General features: G+C 39.1%; 1 protein-coding gene across 1 annotated transcript in view; it reads left to right on the forward strand.

Annotated features, from left to right (window-relative positions):
- Window positions 1-249: 249 nt before the first annotated feature.
- The window catches only part of LOC115873309 (TIR domain-containing adapter molecule 1-like), an 82306-nt gene continuing 62528 nt past the window's right edge, over window positions 250-20027 (forward strand). The window contains 2 exon segments of the mRNA XM_030888567.1: window positions 250-274; window positions 901-1376. Of these exon segments, the coding sequence (XP_030744427.1) occupies window positions 250-274; window positions 901-1376 (501 nt within the window).

A 20027-nucleotide genomic window follows, 5' to 3' on the forward strand; every position in this document is an offset into this window, starting at 1 on the left:
ATATAAATACCACCCCTATAACCTGGGGCGCTACTCCCTCAGCCTGGGCATTGTGGACTGTGGGACTTTGCCCAGGCTGGGTTTTTCTCCCTAATAAAGTCTGTTTGCTTAAATTCAACTGATTTGGTCTCTGACACTTCCTGACCAGCTTACATTGTTGCCAAAACCCGGAATAGAGACCCCCTCAGTGTTCAGGGGCACTGGCCCACCCTGAGGGACTCTTCTCCAACCAAACCTCCGCTGTCCAGAATGGCACGATCAGTTTTGGTCTTAGGTAAGTCCTTCCCCGCAACCTCTCCATCCAAGCCCCTCCTATCCCGTGTCGCAGCCACGCCAGGGATAGCTTTCTGCTCTTGTTGGGAACCCTGTGACCCAGGAGACATCTCACTAGCAGGGGACCACCTTTGTTTATTCTTGAGTTTCCTCTAACACAGGGGAGGCCTTGTCTTTGGGGATAACTCTCTGGAGTGTGGGGGCATCATGGGCAATACCAAGTCCAAAATCTAATCTTAAAACCCCCTTGGACTATCTCCTTCTAAATTTCTCCAAACAGGGATTTTTCCAAAACCTCCACACAAAAAATGGCTAGTCTTCCTGTGTACCACCGAGTGGACTCAATACCCCTTAGAGAACCAATCTAGGTGGCCCTCCAGGGGTTTTTTTTTGTTTTGTTTTGTTTCAATTTCGGCATTCTTAGTGATTTGGACAATTTTGGCAGCCGTTCAGGAAAATGGTCAGAGGTCCCGACGTACATTTAGGCTTTCTGGGATCTCTGAGCCCGCCGGTCTCTATGCGTCCAGTGTTCCACCTCACAGGTCCTTTTAGCTAAATCAACTGAAAGGAGCAGGACAGCAAAATAAAAACTTGAAAATAACCCCAACTCTCCCTACCACACCCTAGCGCCGTCCTCTGCGCTTACTGAAGAGCCAGACACTCTTCGTCTCCCACCTGGACCAATTCCTAATCCTCCTCCTCCCTCTCAGCCTCCGCCGCCATATGCACAGCCATTCCTCCTCCCTTTGCCATCATCTTCCCCCTCTGTTGCTGGACAGTCCCAACCCTCCACTCTGGTCCCGCCCATTTTGCCACCCTCTGTTTCCGCTATCTCCTCTCCTGTGTCAGTGCATACTTGTCCCCACCTCCTGGCTTTTAGGGAACTTGCAGAGGCTGAGGGTGTGTCCATGTTCCGTTTTTCCTCCAAGAACTGTCCCAAATTGAAAATTGTCTTGGGAAACATTGCGGTTCCAGCGGTATTCAGTGAGCTCTCCCTGACCCTTGAAAATCTGGGAACAAGGTGTAAATCTAGCGCCGGGCTGCACCCATATCCGCAGCAGCTCTCCAAGGTGAACAGCCTCTGGCATGTTGGAAGAATGCAGGTAAGGGAAAGCGGCAAGCTGGATTCGCAACTTTGGGAGAAGGATAAGGTGACCAGACCTCCCGCTTTTGCGAGGTCTGTCCCAATTTTTAACAATTTTTCTTGCGTCCCGCGGCGTTTTAAAAAAATCCTGATTTTTGGAAAGAATGCATGAAAATCTAAGGTATATGGTTTTTGGCTGCCATGTGGCTATTTTGCCAGGATATGAGTTTTATCAATGGTGTCCTGCTTTTGTCCCACTTTACCAATGTTAAATCTGGTCACCTTAGATAAGGATTGTCTCTAAGGGATTGGGGCATGAAGGGGGAAGGTCTCAGCTCCCGTCCAGAGTAGCCGCCATTACCGGCTCCCAGGTGCCCTCGCTCTCTTCAGACCCACAGGTCCCAAGGCGGATCCCCAACAGCCTGCTGCATCCTGATCAGGGCATCCCAAACCCCTCACCAAAGGAAAAGCAGGAACCATGCAGGCGAGGGTGGGGATGGAGAGGACCACAGGGGCACACCTAGGGGTGTGTGCCCAGGACTTGGGGGGGCATCAGCGCTTTCTCCAGCCATGGTGTGTGCCCAGCCCCGCTTAGAACTCTTGAGGACCAGGGGAATCCAGCTGCTTAATTAAAACAAAGCATTGTGAAGGCCCGTGACTACTGTTGACATGATGTGATTTCTACCCAGTGCTCTGAATGTCAAAGTAAAAATATTTATTGAAGCGCGGGTAAATGGCCGGAGTAACTATGACTCTCTTAAGATAGTCAACTTTGAAAAACTGAAGAGGTAACAATAGAAAATTGAAAATCTTATCTTTTTTTCTAAACCTCCTCCAAGAGGCCCTTACCCAGTTTACAAAACTGTACCCCCAAAGCCCCTGCTGGGGCAGCTGTCTTGGCTCCCACTTTATCTATCAGTCAGCTCCAGATATAAGAAAGAAATTAAAAAAGCAGAGGAGGGACCACAATCCCCATTACAGGATCTGGTATAAGCAGCCTTTCAAGTTTTTAACGCCCGGGGGGGAAATGGTTGAATCAGCCTGACAGTCCAGATAACAACAGAAGGTGGCCCTGCAAACCCAGGTTCTGGTACCTGCCCTGAGGCTGGCAGGGGAGGGCCCAAAAGATCCTCTCACAAAGCAGGATGCTGTCGCGCTGGAGGCTTGTTTGAAGTGCGGTAAGGATGGACACTGGGCCCATCAATGCCCAAACCTTCAACCCCCCACCAAGCTGTACCCAGTGTGCTGCCAGAAAGTTCACTGGAAGTCTAACTGTCCCCTTGCCAGCTTCCCCCGGCTGCTTCAATGGCCGGGGTCAGCAGGGCCTCACCACAATCCTTCCCGGCTGGTGAGCTTCTGGGCTTGGTGAAGAAGACTGAATATGCCTGTACTCCAAAACCCCAATAACCCCAGCTGAGCCCAGGGTCACCATCCAGGTAAATGGTAAGTCCACCTCTTTTGTTTTAGACACGGGGCTACCTATTCCATCCTTCCTTCATATGCCGGGCTTGTCTTCCTTCCATGGTCACTGTAATGGGGACTGATGGCACCTCCTCAACACCCAACAAAACTCCCCTCTTGCCCTGCATCTTAAACTAATACCCTTTCTCCCATTCAATCCTAGTAATCCCCTCGTGTCCCGTTCTGTTACTCGGACGTGACATTTTACAACGCCTTAAGGCCTCCATTTCCCTAATACCTCAGCAGCTTCATTCTGCCCATCTCATTTTTGCCGTTGTAGCCACCCTGGGGTCAGACGCTCCTCCCAGAGCAATATTCAGCCTCTTAGAAGCCTCCACCAATTCCGTGGGTACCTCCCCAGTGGGGACTGGGCAATTGATTTTACGTATATTAACATAAACACCTTAAATATTTGTTAGTTTGCTGAATATCTTTTCAGTGCGGATTGAAGCATTCCATACCAGCCAGGAGACACCAGATGTTGTTACTCGAACTCTCCTGCAATCTATAATCCCTAAATTTGGCTTTCCACAATCTATCCAGTCTGACAATGGCCCAGCCTTCATTTCGCAGGTGTCTCAACAGGTCTCAGCTGCCCTGGAAGTGGATTGGAAACTACATATTCCTTATTGTCCCCAATCGTCAGTCAAGGTTGAGGGGGCCAGCGGACTCATAAAGTCCCAGTTAACTACACTCTCCTTAAAGGTCTGCCTCTCTTGGCCAGATCTTCTTCCTGTTGCCTTAACCCACCTTCAGGCTTCCCCCAGGGAGCCCACAGGTATCAGCCCATCTGAAATTCTATTCAGCCACTCATTTTTCCTAAATTATTCTTTGCCGCAGAATGAAACTCCACTTTCAACTTACTTACCCACTCTAGCTTTGCTCCGCAATTTACTCAGGTCCTATGCAGACCAACACTTTCCGGACATGCAAAACACCTCTTCTGGGCACCCAACCCTTAACCTCTCCCCAGGAGACCAGGTCCTAGGAAAAACTCGCCCTGCGCCTGGCCCTGGACTCCAGCCACGGTGGAAAGAACCCTACACCATAATCCTCACCACCCCATCGGCAGTCAAACTGGTATTGGCTTCCGTAAACACGGAAATGCAGTCACCCAACCACCGATGGCAGTTCATAGGTACCGAAACCTGGGCTGATAATTCGGGAACCCATTTGCAGGTTATATATCTACTGTGTTTACCTACGCACTGGCCTGGCCGATCAAACCTGGCTAATCCAGAAAGCCCAACAAGAACTTCAAGAACAGGTTACAGGACAGAGGTCCAAGGGAAAACCTTTTTCTTGTCTTACCGTTATCCAAGAAGGGGCAGCCCGTCTTAACATTTCCAACCTGGTTAATCTATCCTCTTGTTTCCTTGTGCTGCCCTCCATAGGTCTCTTCTGGCAGCAGTACCTTTACCTCAATCGTTTAACTATAAGGAAAAAACAGACGCCTTTCCGCCAGTAATTGGAGTTCTCCTGTTCCACAATCCACTGCTGAAAAGATTGCCGTTTTACGATTCCGACCCGGGACAAGGTTGTAACAATACCACAAGTAACCTCACTTTTCCACTCAATACCCCCCCAGGTGGATTGTTTTGGCACAATAGCACCCTGACAAAAAACCTTTCCGCTCCTTCCCCATCCCATCTATGTATGCTGGTCATCCTGGTTCCCTAGCTAACTATGTACACAGTCCCTGAGGTAAATGCTCTACAAAATCTCTCCCCTGGCACAACCAGACACACACGGGCAGTGTTCCTCCCTGTCATGGTTGGTTTAGCGGTAGCCTCTTCCTTGGTTGGGTCAGGAATGGGGACAGGTTTCCTATCCTACTCTCTGAGCTCTTAACAAAGCTGGTCCTCCAAGAAGCAATTGAAGACACTGCATTATCTTTAAATCTCTTACAGCACAAAAAAACATCCCTAGCCCAAGTAGCCTTACAGAACAGAAGGTCCCTAGACCTCTTGACAGCCAATAAAGGGGGAACGTGCATGTACCTAAACGAGGAGTGTTGCTATTATGTTAACGAATCCGGGTTGGTGGAAACCAGTATCAACAAACTTCGTGAGTTGCGAAAAAAAGCTATCTGGTGAGGCCCCCGGAGTCCAAAAGAGAGGTTGGTGGTCTAATCCATTTATTGGTTGGGTTGCTCCCCTAATAACCCATCTTATAACCATCGACACTCTGCTACTTCTGGCACCCTGTTTGCTGAACTTTCTTTGCAACCGAATGCAAGAAATATCTCCTATTGGCATTAATCAAATGTTATTGCACTCTTACAATCCTGCACCTGGCACAAATACACCTGGAACCAGGAAGACACCTTACATTCCAGAAACCCGGACATACCTGTATTTCCCAATCCCTGACTACTTCACCTTACATGGACTCTAGGCAGCCCAGTCACTTGCTCTCGGAAATATAAACCCACCCCTGTAGCCTGGGGCGTGGCTCCTTTGGCGCGGACACTGTGGACTCTGTGACTTCACCCAGGCTGGCTTTTTCTCCCTAATAAAGCCTGTTTGCTTAAATTCAACCGATTTGGTCTCTGACGCCTCTCGGCCACCTTACAATAGTGACTGTATTCCATCTTCTTCTGAGGATCCCTGTGTTGATCAGTATTTTGCCCATAGAATCCTCTAACATTATAAGTCAAGAATTGGATATCTCTTGTGTTCTTTCAACTTCAGAAATGTTGAACATGCTCTTCCTTTTTGTTTATCTAACACTAAGTCTGTGTAATTTTTTTCAAATGACTTTCTTTTGTCTTTCTGAACTTAGCATAGAAATCTGTTTTTATTGTTTTCTTCATCACTCCATCATTCGTTCTAACTGTTTATATTTAGAAGCAAGTTTCACAATCCCTTTTAATATCCATTTTGCTTTTAATTTCTCTCCTATATTTTATAACAGCCTTTGATGTCCTTATCTGTGATCCTTTTGATGTCATCCTACAATTTGTCTGGTCAATGTTTCGAAACCACTCATGAGATGGTCTCTAACTTACGAGGGTTTGGTGGGGAAATTTAGTCGTTTGGAAGCTGAGGCCTAGTAATGTCCCGTGGTATGTCCTAACTTAATGTAATAAGCTCTATAATGAGACTGGTTGTGCATAGCCAAGCAATTGTATGATTAGAGCAGAGCAACCTCCTTTATCATGTCATAAGTATGATGCAAGCAATAGGAAGTGTCCTCAGATATATCCTTTACTTAATTTTTAAGTGAATGCTTGCTTGCTTTTTGCTGGGTATGGGTCTCCTGCATCTGGCTCATTGACCGAGGTTCTTTGAACTTGAGTCAATAGACTGCCCCATTGTCAGGAGTAATAAGAGGCCACTATCTGACCTGTTACCTAACCTGTTAAACTTATATTCATTTACCTCTCCTATCACAATCCTGACTTGCTGACCTTCAGTTAATCTACCTCTGCAACTGCCAGCCATTGGTGTTCCTGATGATCTTATATTCATCATTCAAAGCCATTAAGAAAGACAGCAGAAGCCTCCAACTGAACATCTGTCCCATGGATTTGGAACCGAAATGGATGTGCTCACTTCTTTAACTCTGTGCATAGTAGCAACGCTGAGGATGGTGCAAGACCAGTTTTTGTTCTGTTGTGCACTGGCTCATTGAGGGTTGGAACTAACTTGACGGCATTTAACAACAACAGCAACAACATAACTGTGCAACATTTATTGATATAAATGTATTTATATATTCTATAATCGAGCATATTCCTGACTCAAGCTTCAACTTCAACTTGCATATGAGCAATCCATGATCTTTTTCTTCAATCTCTCACTGACCTTATTCTGACTGGTGGCATTGTGTATCTTCACCATTTCTTTCCAGGTATAGCATAGATTTGATTCCTATGTTTTTCATCTAGTGGAATTCATGCATATAGCTTTCATTTATGTTATCCAAAAGGTTATTTTAAATTATCTTGTTTTATTAAACGGATTACTCACACCTATAGGTAATGAGTTCTAAAGACCCAAGTCTTGCACAAATACTCTGAGCAATATAGTTGGCAATTCACTTTCTAGAACATAAATACACAGAACCTCCCTTTTCCTATTGGGTTTAAATGTCCATCATTCTTAATGCAATTTTAACTGTTTCCACTCATTCATTCATGGATTTGACAAATATCAACTCATGGGATAAAAACAATTCTGAATTGATATAATAAGTCTTCAGTTTTATTAACTGGAAGAATATTTGGAGACAGAAACATTTGGAATTAGCTGTTCTTTTAAGTGTTACTATATATTTTCCCCAAGAGAGAGAGAAAAATAACATACAATCATATTACCTTAAAAAGTGTAAAATACAGCATATCATGTACTTACACTTTATCTTGTCTTTGAAATAATTCAAAGCTCTCATGAAGCATAGTTTATATACAATATCAAAGAGCCTTACTTCACTACTAAAGAGAGGTATAGCATGCCCCATTCTTAAATGAAAAAAAGTATGAATGATGATGTTAAATTGTGTCTTCAAATATAAAACCCTTATTTTTATTAACCCTTATTTTATTTAGGTTCAAGAAACTTTAAAATAGTATATGTTTTTCAAAAAAAGAAAAGGAAAAGTCACTTAATTCTTTTTTATTCAGATATCCATGTTGTTATACAACTCTATTCCTATTGTATTTGTCACCTTTGCTGCAAAAATAAGCCTTTTGAGTTTATCTTCTTAATATTTCTGACATCATTTAAGAGTAACTAACGTACCATAAAGAATTAATAGTAAATCTTAGTAAAAGCTAGCTTCTAATGGCACAAGAGAATAGAAAGCCATTAGTGCATGAAGCACAGAGGTGCTGCTGGTCAACTGACAGCCTCTGATTTCACACCACTGCAGTACATTATTTGGTAACGTTAATGGAAGAAAGAACAAACCAACCAGAAGCAATTTAACACAGCCAACCAAATGTCTGCTTAATAGATGCCAGTTCCTTAGAAAATGTTAATAACAGTGCCACGTGTTCAGATTTTGCATAGTCAGGAGATAAAATTATTATGTTCCTGTGGGTCACCACATGTTGTCCTTGGCGTCAGCACTGTTTCCTGCAGAAATAAAATGCCTAAGGGTTACCACAGACTGATAGACATGGCATGCCAAATTACATGCCACATCACACCATCTGCCAACCATAGATTCTCAGGACACCATTGCACTGTAACAAGATACATCTTATGATGCTGAGTACTTAGAGCAGACAGGTATTATCAGATCTGCTATCCAGACACATTTTTACGGAACTGAATATAAAGTACACATGACAAGGGGTGAGTGCCAAAGAAATTCTAATTAGGAGGCAATTCCAAACCCCAAGCCCTGAAAAGCTCACCATGTCTCGCAGAAGAGAGACTGAATTCAGCTAGTGGCACTTGTTCTGTTCTCATTTTTAATTAGCATCAAAGTTTAATTAGAAGTATAGCATATGAGAATCAGAATAATTGCAACAGCTAGAAGGAACTAAAGATTAGTGTGGTCCAGCTGCTTCATTTTTTCCAATCAGTCAGGGAACATGTGAGAAAATGAGGAAACTACTAGGACCTAAATAGCATGGACTCCCAGATGGAAATATGTATATTTGGAACCTGGTTGGAAAATTATGAAGACATATAGCAAGCATTCATTAAGAGCATTTTTATTTTATCCAATAATTGCACCATTTCTCCAGATTGCAGTGATGAGAAATAGAAAATGCCGTAAGGATTCCTTTCAGTGTTGTGCTTTGCATGCCTTCTCATAGCACCTCCACACAAATAGGTCAACAGAGCTAACTAATCTTAGTACTCAATTTGCATATTTATTTGTTTATTAAATTAATATTCTTGAAGAATATCTATACACCCAGAACTATTTTATGTAAGAAATAATATGTGCAGGGACTCATTTGCTCTAAATAAAGATGCTTTAGACTTAAGTAATAGCTAGTTGCTTATTACATATATCTACGTACTTTAGTACCTGTTCAACTTTAACTACTGTTCAAGTTTAACTTAAGTCTCATTATCCAATCAAGTTTCTTACTCAGTTGCAAGACTGTGTTTTATTCACCTGAGCAAACATCACTAACTCAGGAATCTAGAGGTCTGAGCTCTCATCCTGATTTTATCAAATTATTAGCTGAATTAGAAGAAACAATGCATTTGAATTATAGTGCTGGGGAAGAATTGAAAGTCGCATGGAATTTCAAAAGAATAAACAGATCTATTTTGGAAGAAGTACAGCCAGAAGGCTCTTAGAAGTGAGGATGACAAGATTTCATATTACGTACATAGGACATGTTATCAAAGGGACCAGTCCCATGATAGGACATCATGCTCGGTAAAGTAGGGGGGCACCTAAAAAGAGGTAAGTGCTTAACAAGACACATTGACACCATGGCTGCAACAATGGGCTCAGATACAAAAACAATTGTCTGGATAGCACATGAATGGGTTGTGTTTCACTGTGTTGTACATAGGGCTGCGACAAGTCAAAATGGACTCGATGGCACTTAGCAATAGTAATGACCACAAAGACAACTGACAAAATGAAACCAGTTGAAAGGACATGTGCATCTCCCCTAGTTACTATTTTTTAATGAAGATGATGTGATTGACTTACAATAATCAGGGTAGTTAACATTATATGAAAATATGTGGGAATGTAAGGACACTAGAAAATAATCCTTGACATGGTTTATAAGAGTTTTCATGTTCAAATCCTTTGGTTAATTGATTTCTCTACACATTTATCCTATTCTTCAAATGAAAAAAGTGTAGATGAATATGCTGGGTTCAATTTCAGAATATTGGAATTTATTCTATGAATTCAAATGTGGTCTTAGGTAAGAAGATAGCTAATAAAATTGGTTCTATATGAAATTTTCAAATGAAAAAATTAAACAAGTTTTTCAGGGAACCTTTTAACCAGGTTAAAATGTGTCAAACTTGAAAGCAATTTATCATGCACTTCCAAGTTTTCTAACTTATAATGTAAAACCAAAGATGAAAAGGTTTTCTGAATATACTGTAAGAAATCAATTCAACAGTATTTATTGATCACTTAGCCTGGTGGCAGAGTGCACTAGCAGTTTGGCAGCTTACTTCAAGGTCAACAGTTTAAAATCAATGGCTGCTTCATAGGAAACAGATGAGATTTTATACTCCTGGAAAGATGTATAGTCTTGGAAACCTTTAGGGGCAATTCTACTCTGTCCTATTGGGTTGCTATGTTTCAACTCAATGACAGTGAATGACCATGTGTTTGACACTGTATTCCACATTTTGCTCAAGATCAAATATATAATAAATGTTACATTCTATATGTTTCATTATGTTACTAATTACATATATTTACTTATTTAATCTTTTCAAATCTCTATGCATAAATAGATATTTATTATTGTTGTTAGGTGCCATAGAATTGGTTCTCACTCACAAAGACTGTATGCACAACACAACAAAACAGACTGGCCCTGTGTCCTCCTCACAATTGATTTTATGTTTGGGTCAGTCAATTCAACCATTGTGTCAGTTCATCTTGTTTAGGGCCTGCCTCTTTATTTTTTTCCATCTACTTTACCAAGCATGATGTCCTTCTCCAGAAACTGGTCTCTCCTGACATCACCAAAGTATGTGACATGAAGTCTCACCGTCATTGCCTTTAACAAGCATCCTAGCTGTACTTCTTCAACGGCAGATTCCTTTGTTCATTTGACAGCTCATGGTGCTTTCAATATTCTTGTCCAGCACCATAATTTAATTGTATACATTTTTCAGTCTTTCTTATTCAATGTCCAACTTTCACACACATATGCAGCAATTGAAAAGACCATGGCTAGGATCAGGCGAACCTTAATCCTCAAAGTAACTTCTTGCTTTTCAACAATTTAAAGAGGCTCTGTGCAGCAGATTTACCCAATGCGATGAAACATTTCATCATTTGACTGCTCTCGGATCCTCACCGTGCTTCCATGAGCCTTGTGGAGCCAAACAAGATGAAAATCCTTGATAGCTTCAATCTTTTCTCCATTCATCATGATGACATATTTAGTAAATAAGTATAAGTAACAAGCAAGCAAATATTGAAGCAATAATCATTCAGGTATCAGATAGTTGTGAAGTTTACTTAATTACTTTGCTAATTTTTAAAGTCTCTGGAAAAATTAGTGGATCATTTTATACATATTTAGAAAAATAGCTGTAGTGTGAGACATTTAAAAATGTAATATAATTAAAAAGGACATAAATTATACATGATAGAATTCTCTAAAATGTAATATTTCAAATAGTTCTTGAAGTTATTCTATTATTATTATAGATTTAAGTGCAAATAATGGTAGAAACAGAAGAAGGAATATAGTGAGAAGGGAAAAATATAAAAGATGGAGGAATGCATGTTTTTGTAGATAGGACTAGAAAGGGGAGTTTCTATTATCCACAGTAACACAGAAAGAGAGTGTAGATGGTAATCAAATGTGTTTTACCAAAATTGTTTCAATCATAAAGAATGAGAAATAATTTTAGAGACAGGAAAATATATTTTTTTTTAAAATACTGAAGGGAGAACTGTAATAGAATCTATGATGAAAATGTCATGCTTGGACTTAATACTTCAGTGATAAATTTTCAAGACAAATTTACTACTTTAAGTGGATCTAAAATGAACTTACCTTGGCTAAAATATTAAAGAAAAATCATTTTAATTTGTTAAATTTAGTTATTAATAAAACAGTTGTTGGAGAGGAAACTGACTAATATTTATCCAATGAAATTCATCAAAGTAAAGTAGTTTTTTTAATTCAAATTTAATATGACAGGATGACTAAATGCAAAAATGGAAAAATATAAACAAATGCAAAGATATAAATTAAAGGGGGATGAACAACAGAAAAGTGGATGAAGGGAGACAGTGGTCAGTATAAGACCTGAAAAAATAATAATTTATAAATTATCAAGGGATCATGAGGGAAAGAAGTTGGGGAGAGAGGGCTCAAGTAGAAAGAAAATGTTTTGAAAATAATGATGGCAACAGATGCACAAATGTGCTTGACACAATGGATGGATATATCAATTGTGATAAGAGCTGTGAGGGCCCCCAATAAAATGATTTTAATAAAAAAAGACAATGCAAATAAATGGAGCCCCATAAAATTAGAAACTCTGCATTATAAATTTAACAGATATATCAATTACTGTTTTTAGAAACAGTAATAACTATAAAACCAGCAAACCAAACTCACTTATGTGTGTATGACACACATCATACACAGGTATGTCATACACTGCATGCATGACAACTCATAGCCACCCTACCAGTGGGTTTCTGAGACAGTAACTGTTTACTGGAGTAGAAGCCCAGTCTTATGTAGAACAGTCGATGGTTTCAAATGACCAGTTCGGAGTATTGCAGTCCAACAACCAGGGTGCCATGCAGTCTATAATAAAATATATTATTATAATCAACTGAAGGAGCCTGGTGGCACAATGATCAAATTACTTGTCTGCTAACCGAAAGGTGGGAGTATTGAACTCACCAACCGTTCTGTTCTGCACATCATATATTTCACAATCTGCGTTTTTAAAGATTATAACCTGAGCAAATCTATTCCTTTCTAAATGATTGGTATGAGGTGAAATTCATTTGATGGCAACAGGTATAGCCAGTTCTGATTGTTCATGAATGCAATGCTTATTTATACTACTACACTTTGCTCCTTTTGTAGTTAAAATATTTGTCTACTAACAGAAATATAGGTGATTCTACACTCACCAGTCCTACTCATCTGAGTGAAAGAAAGAAGTGACAACCTGGCTGGTAATTTTAGCCTTGAAAACCTGACAGGGCAATTCTGTATTCACCAATAGGATTGCTATGACTCAGAATCCATTCAACAGTAGTTTTTGCAGTTTTTTAAGCATAAGATATACTTATCCATCCTTAATCCAGGCCAGTGACTCCAAAACAAGTACTACTACCTCAAAATTACACAAACTTGATTAGATGGGAACTTTAAAATTGCAAGCTATAACAGGAAATAGCAAGCAAAATAAATGAGAGAGAGATTAACATAAATATCCCACAGAAAATTTTGAAACAATTCAACACAGCAAAAACAAACACTGAACTCTGTGATTTGGGTACCTACAAATGAAAGTATTTCATATGGACATTATATGAAAATGCGATCTAAATCCTATTTAGAAATATTCACAAAGACTTCATGTTGCAAATAAATTGTGAACATTTTCTCTACTCTGTCTACAAAGATATTGATACATGATTGTTCTTGTGAATTCTGCATGGCTTAATATTAACCTTGCCTCTCAGGGCTCCAATCTCAATAATGTCTCTTTAATTTGATTGAGAAGGAAAAGTAACAGTTTATCCCTACTCCTCTTTATTATGTTGAAATTTGTATTGAGAAGAAGTATTTTTCTACTGAATTATAGGCAATGGAAACACGATTTGGGGGGCAGGCAATCAATAATGGAGTATTCCAGTTTACTTTGAACTATTAGGAACCCTGGAAATACAGAGGACAATGTGTCCGATTCAAGTTCCTGCTAGAGTAACTGCTTTGTGGTTTGTGGAAGATGACACAGGAGCTAAAAATGGGTATAACATCTTCACTTTTGCAAACTATAAATCACGTGCCAAATAAATTTCTGTTGCTCTTAATATATAAGAAATATATATATTTTCCCAAGTAGTGGTGATGTTAAGAAAACTGGATCTTTATTTTTAACAAAAATGTGTATCTAAAATGGGATTTATTCAAATATAAACCAAAACCACTGCCTTCTAATTCATAGTGATCCTGTAGATTTCTGATACTGTAACTCTTTATATAAGTAGGAAGCCTCATCTTTCCCACTCAAAGAATCTGGTGTTTTTGATCTGCTGAATTTATGATTAACAACTCAGTGCATAATCACTATGCCACCAAGGTTCCTTTATTCATGCAAAACAAAAATCCAAACTCAGTGCCATTGAGTCCATTCTGACTCAGAGCAACCATGCAGAGTATAACTCCTCTGGGTGTTTCTCAGATTATATTATTTATGGGAGTAGACAAGCATCATATTTCTCTCATGTATTCATATAGACAATGTAAAATATAAAGAAATGAAGAAGGCAAATCATATTTATGGATCCTTGTCATAGGCTGGTGAGAGAAAGACAAGGTTTCTACTCTTGTCAACAGTTACAGTCTCAGAAACTCCCAGGAGCTGTTCTACCCTGTCCTGTAGGCTCACTATGAGTCAGCATGAACTCGATGACAACGAATGTCTATTGTACTTGTAACTATTGCATAGCCTTGGTGATTTAATCTCTTAAAACAAAGTCCTCATGTTGTGTTATTATTGATAGATGCTATTGAGCCACTTCTAACCCATAGCAACCCTATACACAACAGAAAGGAACACTGGATGGTCCTGTGCCATCATCACAATTGTTTCTATCCTTGAGCCCATTGTTGCCACCACTCTGTCAATCCATCTTGTTGAGGGAATCCCTCTTTTTTGCTGCCCCTTCACTTTTCCACGCATGATGTCCTTCTCCAGGTACTGGTGTCTCCTGTCAACTTTTCTACTGTACGTAAGATGAAGTCTCACCATCCTTGCCTCTAAGAAGCAATATGGCCTTATTATTCCCAAGACAAACTTGTTTGACCTTCTTGCAGTCCATGGTGTTTTTAACATTCTTCACCAGCAACACAATTCAAATGCATCAATTCTTCTTCAGTCTTCCTAGCCAAGGTGTTACTTTCATAAGCATATGAGGCAATGTAAAATATCATAGCTTGGGTCAGGTACACCTCCGTCCTCAAAGTAACATCATTACTCTTCAATGCTCTAAAGAGGTCTTGTGCAACAGATTTACTTACGCAATACATATTTTGATTTCTTGACTTCTGCTTCCATGAACATTGATTGTGTACCCAAGAAAGACAACATCTTTGACACTTTCAAGCTTTTCTCCCTTTTTCATGATGTAAGATATTGGTCCAGTTGGGAGAATTTGTAGCTTCTTTAGATTGAGTCGCGATCCATACTGCAGGCTGCTGTCCTTGATCTTCATCAGCAAATCCTTCAGATCCTTCTCGCTTTCATCAAACAAGGTTGTGTCATCTGCATAGTGAAAGTTGTCAGTGAGGCTTCCTCCTATGCTGAGGCCACATTCTTCTTCATGTAATCCAGCTTCTTAATTATTTTCTCTGAATACATATTGAATAAGTGTGGTAAGGGGCTACAACCTTGTTGAATACCTTTCCTGTTTTAAACCATGCAGTATTCCATTGTTCCATTTGTACAACTACTTCGGGATCCAAGTACAAGTTCCACCTGAGCACAATGAAGTGTTCTGGAATGTCCGTTCTTCTCAAGCATATCCAGAGTTTGTTGTGAACCATACATTTGAATACATTTGCAAACTCAATAAAATACAAGTAAACATCAATCTGGGATTCTATTTTTTCAGCCAAGATCCATCTGGCATCATCAATGATATCGCTTGATCCTTATGGATAGGTATTTTTAACTTAATTTTTGCAGATGAGGATCAGAAAAGTTGTTACGGGAATACAATAGTATTCGTATGATAAAATCTTCATGTATATTGGCCATAGCATTTTGATGGCCTTAATAGAAATGAGTTGGTACTGTTTTTAGTCCTGGTTAGAAATGATTTATGCAATCGAAATGAAGAATAGTCTAAGGCAATGTTGTCCAAAGTGAGCGACGCCACTCTTTTGGAAGGCATTAATGAGAGGATGGGCTGGGAAGGAGCATGCACAAGTAGATACTTAATATAAAATCCTGTGTTATTAGCTGTAATACAAAAATTTTACATTTCTGAATAGGGAGTAGTAGACCAAATAATTTGGGGGACCTATGCACTTAGGTGGTTATAGAAAAATAAATCTCTGCTTTGATTTTGTAAAGAAAGTACATTTTATCTCTCTGGAATGATCTCTCTAGAGTGATGCCCAGTGGTACAAAGTAATCAAGCATTGAGAAGCTAATGAAGGGCCGTTGTTCAAAGGCACCAGTTTCTCTGCAGAACAAATATGAATTTACTCTCCTGTGAATATTTAGTCTCTGAAGCCCTATGAAGCAGTTCAACTCTATCCAATAAGGCAATTTGGAGTCAAAATAGACTCATAAGCAGCACTTTTGTTTTCACTTTTGTTTTATCTTGAGTAGTACTAAAAATATTGATGTTAAAAATATAGCTTTTTCAGCAGAGGTGATATCTAAATAAACAAAATTGTCACTGGTGAAAAAGGAACTATTTTGTAATGAGAATACATGAAATCTATTTCAACAAAGAAATACTGCTTATAAGTATGAAAGTGAAACAAATGAAACCTCAGGACAAGGTAATCTCAGAGTATTCAAATAAACTGAAAACATTTGCCCAAATTTTCAGCAAGATAGCAGGTTAGGCAGAAATACTACACAAACCCTTTATAACAAAGACAAAATAACAAATAAACTGATATGGATAATGGTCCTAGAACTCTTGAGTTTCAGAGCAAAAGTTAGCGAAATTATTGAATGCTGTCTAGGAGAATTTGCAGAACAAACGTGCAAGACAGGAGATAGGTGAATAGCTGGCTAGCCTAACACTGCTTGGCCTTCTTGAACTTTTTGCAAATATCATTTGATCAAAATAGGAGCCTAAGAGCACCAACACACCTGGTGGCTTGCTCAAGAAAGGTTGGCTCTCCCATTTGGATTGTCAAAATATCATAGTAGGGAGAGAAATAAAATCAACTTTGAGAGTCCTCCTTTCTTTGTTGTTGCGAGATACCAGGGGATCTATTTTGACCCATAGAGGCAGTATGCACAACTGAACCAAACAATGCTCATTCCAGTGCCAGCCTCGCTGTGATTCCCATGCTTGAATCCATTGTTGCAACCATTGTGTCAAGCTATCCCTTTGATGAACTTCCTCTTCTCTGCTCTTTCTTTACATCGATATTTATAGATGATGAAGAATTGAATTTGAGTAATCTATGAAGGGAAAATATGAGTAGAGTTTTCATTAGTGTTACAAATGTCTGTTGTGAAGTTGTAGTGGTAATTGAGAAGTTGTGAAAAATATAAAATATTAAATAAGATTTTGAAGCCATAATAATGGACTGTAGTGAACATAACATCCATTGATTTTAATGCTGTGTAAAAGCACTGATATAAATATCCCAAGTACAGAGTTAAGGAAGAGAACATTCTACAAGGCTCATTTCCTTTTTAAAAGAAAATGTCCTGTTTGTTTTCTTTGTTTTTACTTATGAAACAAGTATCAGACATCTGATTCTTCAATCATGGAGAGAAAATAAATGGTACAGTACAAATGGTTCTTTAAAGTTTCTCATATCATCCAAATAAGAGGAAGCTGTACAGAGGTTCCATTAAATTTGGGGGCTGGTCTCTCCTGGCAATATATTCAACATATGTGAGATGATGTCTTTCCATTGTTGCTTCTAAAGAGCCTTCTAACTGTACTTCTCCTAAGACAGATGCTTCTGTTCTTCTGACAGACCATGGTACTTTCAATATTCTTTGTCAGAACTATAATTCAAATGCATCAACTTTTCCTTGATGTTCCTTATTTAATATCCAATTTTCACATATATATTAAGTGATTGAAAATACTATGGCTTGGATTAGGTGCCACATAGTCCTCAAAATGACATCCTTTCTCTTCAATAATTTAAAGATGTTTGTAGCAGAATTGTGCATGCAATACATTACACTAAAAGTACCACCACAAACTTATGTTTTGAATAGCCTTTCAAGGGCTACTTATGAATGTAATAGGCTCAGTTATATAGTTTAAAATCAACTATGTTTATTGACCATCTAAGCAATCCTGGTGCAGTTGTGAGTTAAAATTTATTCCTGTTTTTAATATTTCTGCTTTCTTTTTGATTAGGCCTTTTCTCTTATTTATTTTATTATTGTTGTGGGTTTTACCTTGTCTTTTGTATGATTTTCTGTATATGAAATCCAAGATATGTAAATCTATAGAAGCAGTAACTAGATTAATAATTTCTTGTGGGTATGGCAGAGGAGGTTAGGGGGGAAAGGGGAGATAGCAACAATGAGTGAAAGAAAAGAGAATGTACTAAAATTGCTTACGGTGATGATGGCACAGCTAACTTTCAGTGTGACTGAATTATTGAATTGTATCTCATGTGAATTGTATGTCAATAAAACTGCTAAAAAAATCCCTTGAATTAATATATATATGAAAATCATTCACTCATTTATTTTTGGCTCCGTAGTAATGAGCCTCCAATTGTGATATTGATTATTATAGTGTTTTGATTACAAATAAAGGCAGACTTAGGGAATGGGCCTAATGTGCTTTAGTTTATTTAAATATTAAATATGATTGTTTATTTTCAATGAACAGAGAAAAAGTGATATATTGAAATGTTCTGGAGATACCAGTAGCAAGCCCTGGTCCTTAGATGTGTTACTCTCAATTGACTAAAGAAACAAATTCATAGATGCTCATATGTGTATAAAAAAGACTTTTATAAAAAAGAGCAATTGTATATTGAGAAAACATCCCAGCCCAGTCCAGATATGATACATAAATCCAGTATTAGCCCATAGGTTCTATACCAATATTTAAATTCCTCTTCAGACTCATGCAACACATACAATGATGCCAAATGCAAGATCTCAGGCCAGTGGGTGGAAAGTCTTATGGATCTAGTGGTGGTATAAGCATCTCACTCCTAGCAGGAGTCTCTATGTGGCTCCGTCAGCTGCAGCGCTCTGGTGTAGCTACATTTAGAATGACCCTTTCACAGGGGTCACCCAATTCACAACAATAGCAAAATTACAGTTAGGAAGTAGCAACAAAAATAATTTTATGGTTGGGAAGTGTCACCACAACATGAGGAACTATATTGAAGGGTTGCAGCATTAGGAAGGTTGAGAACCACTGCTCTAGTACCTCACTTCCAAGATATCGCAATGTATTAGTCTGGTTTGATCAGGGAAGCAAATGCATACATACTCATATGTGCATAATAAAGAGTTTGAGAAAACATCTCAGCCCAGCCAGCTCTAGTCTAAAAGTCCAGTATTAGCCCATATATCTGATGCCAATCTAAACTCCTCTTCAGACTTATGAACCTGATGCAATGATGCAAAATGGAAGAAGAGCACAAGCCAGTGGTTGGAAAGTCTTGTGGATCCAGTGGTGATGTAAGCATCTCAGTGCTGTCAGGGTTCTCCATGTGACTCCTTCAGCTCCAGCGCTCTAGTGTAGCTACATGTGTCTTCTCAACAGGAATGTCTCACAGGGAGTGAGCATATCTGGCCTCCAGTGAGCTATTTATTTCCATGGAGCCTCTCAATGAGGTCATCAAGCTACGACCAGTTTGACAGGCTAAACTCCAACCCTGCACAAGTTGACACCAGATTATGTAACTGCCACATTAGATATAAGAAAAGATCATTGGTATTTGATTTTAGATAAAGTGATTGGCTGCAGGTTTTTCTCATAGGAAGATGCCAGAGAACAGAGGGTAGTCAGTCTTTGGACCAGGTACATCTAATTAAATTTCAAAGGCAAGGTTGGTTGGGACCCAATTTTATGTCTCTCTTCTATGATGTCATTCCCGGTGATATCACCGAGTAGTTATTATTTTTGCTTGTTTTGTCGTTGCTGTTAGTTCTGTCTGGAGAGAATCGGGAGGAAGAATATTTTGCCAACGTTTTTACAGGAAAAGAATGAATAAAGGCAGTATAAAAACATGGCTGGAGGAAAAGAGATGTCTAGAAATAATTAAAAGCAGCTTGATCCAAAAACCAGGGGATGTTCTGGCCAGTAACAACTAAGAGTTATTGTCACTGTCTATGAATTCTCAGAAATAGTCTGGAGGATGAGTACAATGCAACAGATGGCAGTATTATTTGTTTAATTTAAATATGAAAACATGTAAGCAAAACTCAGAGGACATGTGGCATGTGTGCTTTGGGGTGTCAGTTGGAACTATAATTTTTATCATGATGCTCTAGATATAATTTTTTTAAAAAACAGAAACTCAAATACTGTGTATTTTAAGAAACTACACTGTGGTTCAAAAAGTACAGCTTGTCTTTCTTTTTCTATCTTCTATTTTCATTTTCCTTAAGTGATTTGCTTCTCAGAGCTTGTCTTAGGTTTG

The sequence above is a fragment of the Echinops telfairi genome, unplaced genomic scaffold (assembly GCF_000313985.2).
Source record: "Echinops telfairi isolate 266 unplaced genomic scaffold, ASM31398v2 ScPeMD7_7468;HRSCAF=8506_0, whole genome shotgun sequence".
NCBI classification, from domain to species: Eukaryota; Metazoa; Chordata; class Mammalia; order Afrosoricida; family Tenrecidae; genus Echinops; species Echinops telfairi.